Genomic DNA, 13,698 nt, shown 5'->3' with positions numbered 1-13,698 from the left:
TTGTCATAAGTAATTCTATGTATTTTGTATATGTATATATGTATTTATAAAAATAATCAATTAAAAAATTTTTAAACCAAAAATTTTGAAATGCTTTAAAAGATGGCACTTAGTGACTTACTAACTGGTAGTTTATTTTTTGTAAGTTTTCATTAAAAATTCTTTTCAGAATCCTTGAAACTAGTAGTTCTTTGAAACATAGTGGATACAGTTTTCTTAATTTTCAGTCTTTCTAAGTGATTGCATTTGATCATTTTATTTCAATTTTCAGCATAGATTCATTTAAATAACACCACCATTTTATTTTATAAATGACTTGGAACAGTTGAGGAATCTCATTTGATTTATGAATAGGGGATGTTAGCTATAAGCTAGTATGCTAAACAGTTTTTAATTTGGAGAAAAGAGGTCTTATTAAATTTCCATAGAACTTTAAGACAAAGTCCATCTTCTTATGTTGTCTTTCCAACAGTTGTTTCTAGATGGCGATACACTTGATAGCCTTTTAATTTCAATATATTATTTTTTTTTTTTCCTCTTTTTTTCTTTTATGAAGTGTAATCATGTACATTAACATTGCTTTAACACAATCAATATATTAAAATTTGTATCCTTTTATCATTGAAAAGATAAAAAATATATATCTTTAAATGTACTTACTCAATGTAACCATGCGTATTGTTTAAACCAATACAACTCGTTAGACTTATCTTTGTCATGCTCATATGCCAAAGAACGTAAAATTTAGAATTAACAGGTTGATTAATACTTTTTAATCCGGCCATTTTTGAAATTGAAATGTAGAATAAACACATAATATTTAAAAAAAATCATCTCAAATTTTTTATATATGATTTTAACTAATTTTTTCAGTTTTCCACTTTATTAATATTATACGTTGTAATATTTTCGTAATTGTTTAAATCATCATAATTGATGAGTAATTTTTATTTTTGTCCAATTAATTGGACAATGAACAATTTGTAGCAAACCCGCACTAAGCAATCCTAATGACTATTTAATTTTTTTACACACGTCAGGTACAGGTATTATAGATTTTGCATGTTTTTGTATATCCCGTTTTGACGTATGTGTAAACAATAGCTTGTACACACTTTGCCGCTCCATTGACCACAGAACATGCATTGCCGTTACTATCCAATGAATTTTTTCTGTTTAAAAAATCATTTTAAAAAGAAAAACAATCTCACTATTTTTAAAATTTTTTTAAAATTTTTGTCTGGCGGCTACAATATGCAGCCTCTTTATGCCCCTGTTTCACACATGAAAATCTCTTCCAAAATCAGTTAGCAGAAAAAAAGCAAAATGTATGTTATATACTTCATTCTCGCGTTTAAAAAGTATTCCTTACCATTATATAGAGGAAAAACAACAATTCGTGAAAATTATGTCTCGCTAATAAAGAGTCAATGACTATCTCGCGAAAATAAGATGTCGCGGAAATTTAGTGATCTACAGCTAGTAGATCAAGTATTTCTTACACAGAACATATCTAACATAGAGGTTGATGAACCGCAAAATAAGGAAAAATATATATTCACAATTTCAAACATTTTTAGAACACACTTTTTATTTTATCATGTCTAAATTAATCATTTATGCAGAAGTTCAGTGGTGATGTGATTGAATGAGAACCAAGAATAAAAAAAAAAGTTATCTGCACATTTTCCAACTGAATTCTTCAAATATTTTTTAATCAGATGAATTTCTTAAATAAAAATTGGTCTTCATTTATTCAAATATTGCACTTGCAAAACCACGGATTATCGGACGGATATCCGGGGGGGGGGGGGGGGGGGGCTAATTAGTGTATTGCGATATTTTTTAATACAGTCATACGGTATCTCATTCCTCTTTTCTTTGGAAAACAGTTTTATGTGTTTACGAAAATTATTTAGGCCTTTTTTATTTAGCTTGTCAAACTATTTTCAGACTGATTTTGGTCGTTTTAATTATTGTGCACACGACCCCCCCCCTTTCAACCACTGTAGGAGCGCAATATATATATCTATATATATATATATATATATATATATATATATATATATATATATATATATGTAGGACTCCAAAGTGCGTTTTTTATAGTCCGATGGTCACGAAAGTTATGGTCAAGACTAAACCCCGATGGTCTGACACGCCAAAGTCCGACGGTGCGGAAAACAATTAACGTTTATGACGTCATAGTAACTGAGGTCAAGCCGCGACATGCAAATCTTTAAAATAAGTATAAATAAATGCAAAACTATGTTATATACTCTCATGCAGGTTTAAAAAGTATTCCTTACCAGTGTGTATAGAAAAAACCTACAATATCTTGAAAATTATGTCTCGCTAATAAAGAGTCACTCGACTTTGGTGCGAGGACTAACCCTAATTCACTCGGGTTGTGCAATGCAAGGACTAACCCTAATCAATCAAGTGGTGTGCGACACAGAACCCTTATATCTCTAGATTGATTGATTGATTGTATATTGTTTAACGTCGAAATCTCGAGAATATATATTTCACTCATTTGGAACGCCACCATTTGCTGGTGGAACACACTTTTTGTTTTATGCTGTCAAATTAATCCATTTATGCAGAAGTTCAGTGGTGATGTGATTGAATGCCAGCACCTACTGTGACAAAAAGCCTCGGTTTATACGGTCTCATCAATTTTCCGGCCTCCAATTCTTCAAATATTTTTAGAAGGTGCAAGCAATAAGCAAAATCAATAATAAAAATTGTGTTCAAGGACGAATTCAGAAATGATTGCTTTTGAATGCAACCACAACGGCGTCAAGGATTGACGTTGGGGGGGGGTGACGTCATAAACGTTGATAAGTGTTCATCCGCACCATCGGACTTCGGCGTGTCAGAAAATCGCACTTTAGCGTCGCGCGTTCATAGGAAACGATTTAGCCTTTTTTACTTTGGCGTGGCCATCGGATTTTCGCCCGTAAAGATTTTGAGCCATCGGGGTTATGGCGCAGACCATCGGGGTTTGGCGAACCATCGGACTTTGGCGTATATATATATATATATATATATATATATATATATATATATATATATATATATATATATATATATATATATATATATATATATATATATATATATATATATTAAATATTATCTATTCCATTTCTTTGTTTCACTTTTCATTCACAAAATTCTTCAAAATACATAGACATTGTGGGTATTTTTTTTCAATAGTTAATTCATGTTAATTAAATGATAAGTACTATGTAATATGTAATTCACTAAACAGCCATGTCGATTCCTTTATAGACAGCGGTACGTACAATACTTGAATTCGATCCATCTAAAAAGAAATAACTACTGATATTTTGTATTTCAATCAGAGAGACATGGCTACTAGACCACTCTGTGTACCACTAAATAGACATTACTATGAGGCTACTCAGTAGTAATGTCTAATACACTCAGTACACAATATGATAGACACGACTATCGAACTTCTCTATGTACATTGCTATATATATATATGAATCTATTCTATAAACCCTTAGATAGACACGACTATCAAACTTATCTATATACCATAAAAGTAATGGTATATAGATAAGTTCGATAGTCGTTTCTATCTAAGGAATAGACATGACTATATGAGGCTACTCTGTAAACCAATAGATAGACATGATTATGAGGCTAATCCGTATAAGATTAGGCAGATGTGTATATATGAGACACAGACTACCCTTTATATTACTAGGTCTTTGAAAATACTGTGTATGCAATTAATTTTAGACATGACTTTGAGGCTACTCTGTAAACCATTAGACAGATGTGTCTATAAGACTTCCCTAAGCACCATTAGATAGACATGACTATCAGACTACTTTGTATACCTGACTATGAGGCTATGTATACCATTAGATAGACATGACTGTTAGAATATTCAGTAAGTCATTAGATAGACATGTCTATCAGACTACTTGACGTATACATTAGAAATAGACACGACTATGAAACTACTCTGAATTTCAGTTGAGAGATTTGTTTTTCAGACTTCTCTATATACCACTGGAAAGATATGACTATGAGACTATTCTATATACCACTGAATAGGTATGACTATCAGACTACTCTGTATACCATTAGACAGTTGTGTCTAACAGACTATACTTTGTATACCATTATATAGACATGACTTATAGACATGACTATATAAGACTTCTTTGTATACCATTATATAGACATGACTTATAGACATGATTGTAAGACTTCTTTGTATACCATCATTAGACAGACTTGTCTATCAGACTACTCTGTGAACTATTAGATATAGACATGATTCCACTAGACAGACATGACTATCATTTAGACTATCCAATATTCCATTGGACATGCCTATGGGACTATTCTTTTACTTGACTAGATAGACATGACTATCAGACTACTCTGTTTACCACTCAACAAACATGACTATAAGTCTACTACATGTATGTATATTCCATGAGATTTACTAAGGGACTTCTGTGCTTTTCAACCACTAAGCTGTTGACTTTAAAGACAAATAATTTGTCAGGTTTTACATCTGTGACATACAATGTACTGTGATTGTATTTTAAAAGCTGCTTTATTTTTTTTCCCCCAAGGCAGATTTTCACCATCCCATTCCTGTGGCAGCATCAAACCCTGACAGACAAGTCTATAGTGTAATAAAATAGTTCTCAGACTCTGAATCAAAAGTGTCATGTAAACATTTCTCTACACAAAATGTGTTAGCAACAACTCGTAAATCGATAAAGGCCTGTTGTTAAGGATTTTCAGCAGTAAATATAAATCTTATTCACAAGCTTAATGGAATAGGCCAGAAAATACCCCAATCAATATTTAGAGAGTGTAATTCTCTTATGCTGTAAATACCTTTCAGGTGTGGGTTTGCAAATGCATGTAATTAAAGCATGTCCAAAATGTCAATATATGGGATATTTAAATCATTATGAATGCATTTTAAAACCTTAAAATACATCCATACATATCGCAAAGCCCTGAATGTAGATCTTAATCCAATTGTCTGTTTAAAGACTTCAAACAAATTCATAACACCTTGACCAATTCATTGGTTTTTAATACCCAAATATACTGAATGGTGTACTAGCTGCTCAAGTTTGTACATTATACATTCGGTCTTAAGTCCACACCGACATTTTGTCTACACAAGGGAAACAGCAATCAAAACAACAACTCTCTGTTTCTCAATTTTATTTCTTGTAAACTACATGTAAAACCTTCATCACCGTTTAACAGACTAACAAATGACAGTACTCTACTCATTCCTATAAATAGTAACCAATGACTGTACGCTACTCACTCTATAAATAGATAAGTACAAAAATAAAGCAGCGATCAACAACTGCATTCATACATACATAATCATCACAGTCAAGACTTGTAGTAAAATCTCTCTATTAAAACAATATTGTAATTGTATAAAACGTATTTGGTTCATCGAGGAACAAAATGCATTTCAATCACCCCTGTAGTTCACAGAACCCTGGGTTCAGACCTTACCTAGGTCAATACTGATCACAGATTACATACCTGTATACAGGTATAATTTCATTAGTCAATGTACTTGTTTCTCAGAAGAATTTGTTGTAGTACAGAGATACAATTTACAATGTCCAACATGCAATATAATTTTAAGTACCTCTGTCTTCAATAAAACAAATTTTTGTTTCAAGTTAATTTTGAAATACATGTAAAATATTTACTACAATAAACAGAATTGTAAGAATGAGAATGCTGCTAAATATTAAATGAAATGATTTTCCTGGAAACTATGCTCCTAGAACAAGTGAACATGCCAAACGTTTGCCTTCTAGTCCTATTCAGGTAATATTAAGTACTTATCTAATGAACAGTTCATTCAAAATTACTATACATGTCAATTCATAATGTATTTTTCTTGCAACATAAATATTTTTTATCTTTTCAGTAAGACTCAGATATACATTAATGAATTCATTTAGTATCCAAATGGATTGTACACAAAGGAGTTTTACTTCTTCATGTAATATCACAAATGAAATGCAACTGCTATTTTTTCACACACAATATTACGATTACTATATTCTCCTTTTCTGTTCACTGAAAATATTCAACTAAAAATGCTAGGGAAATGCACCAAACTTACTTATGCATTAACTTTATTCCAACATGATAATGTAGAGCTTGTGACCTTGTTGAGCTGAGATGAATCACAATATCGAGTACACGAGTATGATCTCACATCCTATGATCTCATGATGTACTCAGTCTCTGATATTCACTGCGTATCGCAGACATCAGTTTATCATTTTCCTCCGCATTGTCCGAATCATTCAAAATCCCCTGTCCTTCAATCCTCGCATTATCAAAAAAGTCCGAACTCTTGTTTGTTTTTTCTGAGGCTGGGTTTGATAACCTTGACATTCGACCTTGAGAGGGCCCCTCAGGTTCAGGGTCAACCTTGTCCGACATTTTGTCCTCTTTTTCCATCTCTCCATCAGCATTTGCCAGCGAGCCATTGGAGACTGAGCGTTTGTTCAGGGAGCCATTAGACACTGAGCGTTTCACCAGGGAATTATTGGAGATAGATCGCCTTCCTAACCCGGTTAAGCTCTCCCGACTAGACCTGTTGGACCTGTGTTTACTGAGTTCGTCTGTCAGGAGAGCTTTGTTCACCATCAGCTGGGCTTTCTCTCGGAGCCGCTGTTCCTCCAGGAATTTCTTCCTCTGATCTCTCTGCTGCTGTAGGAGCTGCTGCTGTCTGTTAAGTCGTTCTATCTTGTCCTGAAAGTAAAATAAATAACATTTTATATATACTGGAATAAAACTCCTTACTGTAAAGCTAACTAACCATGCTAAAGGTACTCACTAACAAGGAAAATGAAAAATCAGATTCTACAACTCTTGAGTTGACAGGGAAGAGGGATGCTTCATGTCTAACTCCTCTGAGGCACAACTTTGTAGATCTAAGTTTTTTCCAGCTTCCCTACTAGTTATGTTTCAGACTTTTTGTATGTCATTGACCTTAATTTTGCTTCTTCCATAATCTGAGTATTTTTGGAGCATACTGAAGCCTACTGCTAGGGATCTTAAGTCTAAGTATACTAGGGGTGTACTTAAGTCTGAGTACATCAGAAGAAAACTTAAGTCTGTTAGGAATGTACTTCGGTTCTAATCTATTTTGATTGGATATAATTAAGTCACAGTTTATTGGTAGCGTACCTTGTCTCTGAGCTGATTGGCTGATCTGAGGGCATCCATGGAGTCTATAATGTGACGTGGAGCTGCTCTCATGTTTCTTCCCAACTTCATCTCATCCTGCCGTGGAAATGAAAAGAGGTTAAGGAAAGAAAGACACAAATTTTAATTTATTTTAGTTCTTCCTCATGTATGGGATACAATGAAGCGCATTGAAGTGGTAAAATTTTCCGTTTGGATGAAACGTTCTGAGTCATGTTTTGAACGTCAATTATAACATAATGACACGCCCATATTTTTAGAAACGAGAAAGAAATATTCGTCGTAATGTTTTAGGACACCCCACTCTTCGTGACAAACAACATGAGTTACACTGAAATCAAGCTTTAATAAAATTAGAAGAAAGAATTAGAGACTACCCGCTTCCGTAAAACTCAAATTGCAACGAATATGAACACATTTTTGAACTTATCATGTCTCTTATAGTTACCACAACACATGTTTCGGTCGAACACGCGTTTACTCGGTGTTTATTTAGACCGTCAATTAGATTGGCTATTATATTTATGGAAAACCTGTTCTACAGGTATTCGAATAAACAAATTGACCGTTTTATCCATTTCTAAAGAAATGGGCGTGTCATAAGATGACAATAAACGTTCTAAAGATAGCTCAAAACGTTCCATTCGAATGGAAAATTTTACCACTTCAATGCGCTTCATTGTAGATATTTTGAGAATTTGACATTATCGTATACAGTTGTGTAATTCCTATTAACCACCCTGAGCGCTTAGAAAATTGCGAAAAGGGGCGGTTATTTTGGTATTCTCTTCCTAAAATTTAATGTCATATTTTAATTTCAAAAAATCTTTTGAAAAAAAAAATAAATTCAAAGAAACACTATAATATGTCTAACTTTACTTTAAGTTAAGATAATCCATCCATATTACCCAGTATGCTAAATGATTCATTTTCCACCAAGAAATTGGAATATAGAAAGCTTCATTTTCACTTTCTTCAAATCTTGGCAGACTTTTGATACAATTCTAGATGATTTTAATTACTGTACAGGGGGTCCTTATTTCCTGACAATTAAAAAAGACCTAGAGGGGTGCTTATGGGGGCAGGGGCAGTTAATAGGGATTATACGGTATTTTATTTTTCCTTTCCAACAATATTTCTGATCATGCAAATACTTTATTCATAACATTTATTTTTAAATCCAACTACATGTACCAAGTAATAAACATGTTATTACATGTACTGAACCCTCGTTAAATGTTGAAATCTATTCTTGACTTACACAGCTTCCCCCTGGTGTGGAGTAACCACTGCGGCTCCGGCGCCACTGACTCTCTGACCCCAGGTCACTGGGAGGATATCTACAGAAACACAAATTATAGTTGTAAGCTAACTAGGTGAGTCAAAAAGCAATCTTCATTTATAAAAAAGATATACAGGGCAATTAATGCTCATTGATGGTCATACATTTAATATTTCTTGTAAATGACTGATAGACAAAGAAATGAAGAGAAAATTACACATCTGAAAGACAGATAAAAATTTTAAACCCCCTCCTCCCCTGACTGCTGACAGTGTGTTACCTGTTGTCTATATCTGACATGACCTCTGGGGACAGGATCTGCCCCGCCATTTGCTGTGCTCTCCTCTGGTCTCTCTGTTTCCTTGTGTACACCCTCTTCCTTTTATCTGTGTAGCTATTCTGTTCAAAGAAATCAGAGCTGTTTTTATAAAAATGAGAATCCCCTCTAAAACTCTAAAGTATTCAATGAGAAATATCAATCTAAGTTTCTCTTATATACGGTACAGCTTTTAATAATAGTTTCTGAATATCATAATCGCCCTCCTCCCTCTTTCTGCCTACCCCTGTTGTGTGTCGATCGTGATCTCTCTCCTGTATTGCTCTGAGTTTTACTATCTCTCTCTCGTTCCAAGGTCAATCAGTTTCTCTCTCTCTCTCTGTCTCAATCTCTAAGCTCTCTATGCTCTTTCTCACCTGTTCCTAGGCCAGTGGGAGTATTACTCTCTCTTTCCTCTCTCACTCCTGCTCCTGTGCCAGCCACACTTTTACTTTCTCTCTCTTGTATTATATTCATTAGATCTCTCACCTGTTCCTGGGCCAGTCGGAGTTTTTCTCTGTGCATCTGTCTGTTTCTCATCCTTTCTAGATTCGCTCGATTCTCCACAGAAAATTCCTCCCCCACTGGTATACCCCCTGGGAAAGGGTCCTGAAATCCAAGGAAAATTCCATATAATAATAACATTTCAGCTAGTATATTAGTTTAAGCATGAAGATTGAAGATGACCTTTGTCTTACATGTAAATTCAAATTTGTGTTTACCGCCTTGTGTTTTACATGTACCTTCATAGTGTCATAGTCATTATAAGTTTCACAAAATTTACATCAAATGAATCTATATTTGATTTCTTTCACTCATAACCTTTTTAGTTTCATTAGGTTTATTTTTTATTCTTGTTAAATCTTAAATTCATTGGCTTAGCAACTGAATGTTTACTTTCAGGTGTATACATAAGTTTTGATGAGTCAGTTCAGTTCCAAGAATTTAAAATACATGTACATGTATATCTCGACTGATAGCAACTAGGTTATGAGAAATATTAATTTGGTTCGAGAATTGACTTAGTAATCCACATACTAATAACTAACACATGATTACAGTCATCTCTAATCCTGTGGTCTTTTAATTTCAAATCTTACTGTCAACAATTTGCAAGCACTGTAAACAATTAAATTTAATTCCTGCCCCAATCTTATTGCCAGGCCCTTTAAACCAATTGACAAAACAAGACAATTTTCTGACTTCAGGGACAAACAATTATATTTCAAAATATGTCTGCTCTGTACACATGGTACACTTTGTTTTATCAACCATTGAATGGTTCTTATATCAACAAATATCAGAAGCCAAGAGATAAATAAATACATGTACACTACATTTTATACATTCTAAATTTATTAAGGTGAACCCATTACTCATTTAATGTCATACTGTAAAACCAAACTGCTACTAACCTGCATCCCTCCCCCAAATTTACTAAAATCATCAACTATTCCAAGATGATTTTCTTAAGATTTTGATGTTATATATTCTCCCAAAAACAAATGACAAAGGCTGTTTTTAAAATAAATGTATTTTTGAAAAATTGGTCCAGCGGCTCTAGAAAAGACAAGAAAATTGTGAGAATTTTATGCTGCTATTGCAGCTGACAACAATGACAGACTATGGAAAAAGTTTGGCTTATGCATAAGTTATGTGAGGTACGTAATAAAAAAAGTTGTTTTCTTTTCCTTTCTTTAAAAAGATTATTATACAATTATGGACTCTTTTGGTGTGCTGAATATGGTTTGTTATTCACCAGAAAAATATCAATATTGACCAAGGTGAAGCTGTAGACTATTGATAAACAAAGTTATTGCCTTAAATGTAAAATATTTTAGCATGAAGGAATATTATAAGTTTTTTTTTAAATATTAGGAGATCTCCAATGGCACGTACTGTTTATTTAGTAAAGAAACTCGTACAGGTGACTATTTTATCTCACCATCATTCCAGAGTACATACAGGTAAATCATTATATATGTAGATGTTGCTTTAGACAGTATTATACTAAACACCAAAAGGAAATTTCTAAACAATTATGAGATTTGGTCTGAAAAGTGGTTATAATATGGTCCTCTCATAATTTCATATGTTGGCACTACGGTACATTTTCTTAGAATGATTTACATATTACAGCTAAAAAGAGGGGAAATAAAATACAATATCTCGGTAAGATTAAGTTTATAGGGGTCCTAAATGAGACTGCTAAGACACACAGGTATTTATTACCAGTACCTAACTATAGAAGTGGGGGTGGAGTCAGGTATCTCGCACTGACTACATACCCTGTAAAATAGGAGTCGGGATTTGTCTTTGGTTTGTTGTGTTTTGTCGTAGCTACGGTAACTCGATGGTCGCGGAGTGGCTGTCTGTTCTGTGTCGCTGTCCGTGTAAAAGCTCCGTTTCTGACTCCCTGTTTGGATTCCGGATGGAGGGTGAACATTGCGAAGTTTGACAGCGGTGTGTAAGTCTTTTACAGCGGGGCTCAGAGAAGATGATGGCATTGCCATTCTGGTCATCTTGGCCAAATTTTCAAACTGACCAGGGTTAACCTATTAACAAGTTAAATAAACGTATATATTAAAATGATAAAGAACCTGTTTATGTTTAATACACAGTGTTGGATGTAGAGTAATGAAGAGGAAACCTGGAGACTCTTAATTATGATTGATGCATATCAAAATTCTTCATAAGAAGTTGAGGCAATAGCATTTCTCACCTCCATGCCTCTGATAAGTTGTTCAATTTCTTCGTGAATTTGTTCTTTGGTTAATGCTGAAGTCTCCCCCCTCTGTTCCTGTGTCTGGACCTCAAATTCTATTCCAGATTCATCTTTCTGATCAGGTGAACTGTACACATAACAAACAGCAAATATTATAAAAATGACGTACAATTAAAATTTCACAATTACCAGGTATACTTTTTCTTTAAAAAATGTTCCATATATAAATAATGTAATATGACCATACCTTGTCATTTTAACTTAGAGATTGAGAAATACATGCAGGTAATAAAATTCCCTCAACATTGTGTAGTTCCTATACAGATTACTTGATTTCTAAATTCAAAAGAAGCTGTCCAGAGATATAGATGTCATACAATTAATGGAAAGGTTCTGAAGTTCATGGTATTAAAAAGCCTAAGACGCAACACTGTGTTCAGAGCTAAGCATATTCCCTCAGCAAGGTGTATTTCTTATATAAAGATTACTCGATTTCAAAATCAGCCCAGAGATTTGAACTCTGGGTAATATTGTCCCTCGGAGCCCAAATATATCTGAGGTACTTCGTTCTTTGTTTGCCCATTAAACACTCTGGTGCTCATTACTAAACAAACTGGAATCTCAAGTCTAATAAAAGACGGGAATTAGCTGCTACTATAATCTTGATAATTCCATTAAATGTCACACTTAAATGCTCCATTCATTCCTGGACATTACCTTTACAGAAAGACTTCCCAAGAACAAATTTAGTGTAACTTCTAGGATATTTTAATCCATGATTGTAAAACAGCCGTCCAGAGAGAGAGAAACAGACATGTTTAGTTAATCAGAGATAATCAACATTAATGGATGCTAGTCCACCAGAGACAGATGTAAAAAGCATAAAGAAAACCCCGCTACACCTGAAGCATTAACACCTGTTAATTATAAATGAGATACCTGGGCACTGACCTTGGACCAGATTCAACTGTGATTTTACCTCCAGTCTCTCAGTATATCATTCATACTTATACATGTTATATGGTTATAATTCTATAATCAGTAATAATACTGGACTCATTTCAATTCCTTGATGTACAACTTGGATTGCAGATATTATACACAGCACGAATTGTTAATATGGCTTTTAAGCTGACATTGTCTGCATAATTGGACTAGTACAGGGCAATTTTCCAACTGAAGATATCTTCTACTAAGTACAATTAGCAATACCCTGATTAATTAAAATATGCTCTAGACTACAGAATTAGACAATGGGTGTGTTTGTTACTTTTATCATTTAGACAGTAATTATGTTGTGTCTATATATCATCTGTAATCATCTGTTTCGGTGACGGAAGAGGAGAAATTTGAAGCAGACCAGACCGGGATTCAAACCTAGGCCCTACCGTTCTGAATCTCCAATCAGGTGCTCTACCAACTGAGCTATCTGACCATTAGTGATTGAACCACATTCCTCCCTCCTTAAAGGTCTTCATCCCCTGAAGAAACCAACTCGGGCTCTTTTCCGACAGGTCTTTCACCTGTCAGTTCCAAGGCATGGCATGGCACTAAATCTAACAGCTATAGTAGAGGAGAAAATGCAGCAGCTCTAGATCAGACCAGGATTTGAACCCAGGCCCCTGAATCTTCAGTCAGGTGCTTTAGCAATTGAGTTATCTGGCCATTGGTCATTGAACCTAAAACTTGAATCTATATGTTTTCATCTAACTTTCATCCTTTCTGATCAAGGCTTTCTTTTTAAGAAGGTTTTGAAAGATGTTGTTTAATTTTTACTAATTCCTATTTATCTCCCCTTGAAAGAGGGTAAGGCCTTTCATTTCAACATGCATACTTGAAGCTCCTTTACACAAGAATGCTTTGAAGCAAGTTTTGTTGAAACAGACATACTAAAAAATAATGCTTATAAACTTGATGAGATTATAGTCACCATCCTTTTTTCTCTCATATTAATATATAACTTTTTACTGCAGAAGAGAGATATCAAATTATTATAAAACCTATATTGAAAAATCACCCTTATAGTTATATGAAGATACACATGCACATCTAGGCTGCAATAATGTAACCCTTTCAGATTTTTTTTTCTTTTTGATCTCCTGAAAACAT

General features: G+C 34.0%; 1 protein-coding gene across 1 annotated transcript; it reads right to left on the bottom strand.

Annotated features, from left to right (window-relative positions):
- Window positions 1-5,225: 5,225 nt before the first annotated feature.
- Window positions 5,226-11,844, bottom strand: LOC134266491 (uncharacterized). Its single transcript, XM_062748715.1, has 8 exons — window positions 11,837-11,844; window positions 11,587-11,716; window positions 11,153-11,419; window positions 9,354-9,473; window positions 8,829-8,947; window positions 8,528-8,606; window positions 7,249-7,344; window positions 5,226-6,810 (listed from the first exon to the last, which is right to left on the bottom strand). Exons 1-8 carry the CDS (start codon window positions 11,842-11,844, stop codon window positions 6,280-6,282), a joined length of 1,350 nt encoding a protein of 449 aa, XP_062604699.1. The 3' UTR covers window positions 5,226-6,279.
- Window positions 11,845-13,698: the final 1,854 nt, after the last annotated feature.

The sequence above is a fragment of the Saccostrea cucullata genome, unplaced genomic scaffold (assembly GCF_032062105.1).
Source record: "Saccostrea cucullata isolate Sc308-1 unplaced genomic scaffold, CSIRO_AGI_Scuc_v1 ctg1349, whole genome shotgun sequence".
Classification (NCBI taxonomy): Eukaryota; Metazoa; Mollusca; class Bivalvia; order Ostreida; family Ostreidae; genus Saccostrea; species Saccostrea cuccullata.
Note: the sequence above shows the minus strand (reverse complement) of the source record. Positions and strands in the feature narration are given on the sequence as shown.

Bases quoted from the DNA above. Each gene is read 5' to 3' on its own strand.
- LOC134266491 (XM_062748715.1), bottom strand. The intron at 8,948-9,353 runs GTGAGAGATCTA...TTCTTTGAACAG, and splicing joins TCCGACTGGCCCAGGAACAG to AATAGCTACACAGATAAAAG. The intron at 6,811-7,248 runs GTACGCTACCAA...TTTTACTTTCAG, and splicing joins CCAATCAGCTCAGAGACAAG to GACAAGATAGAACGACTTAA.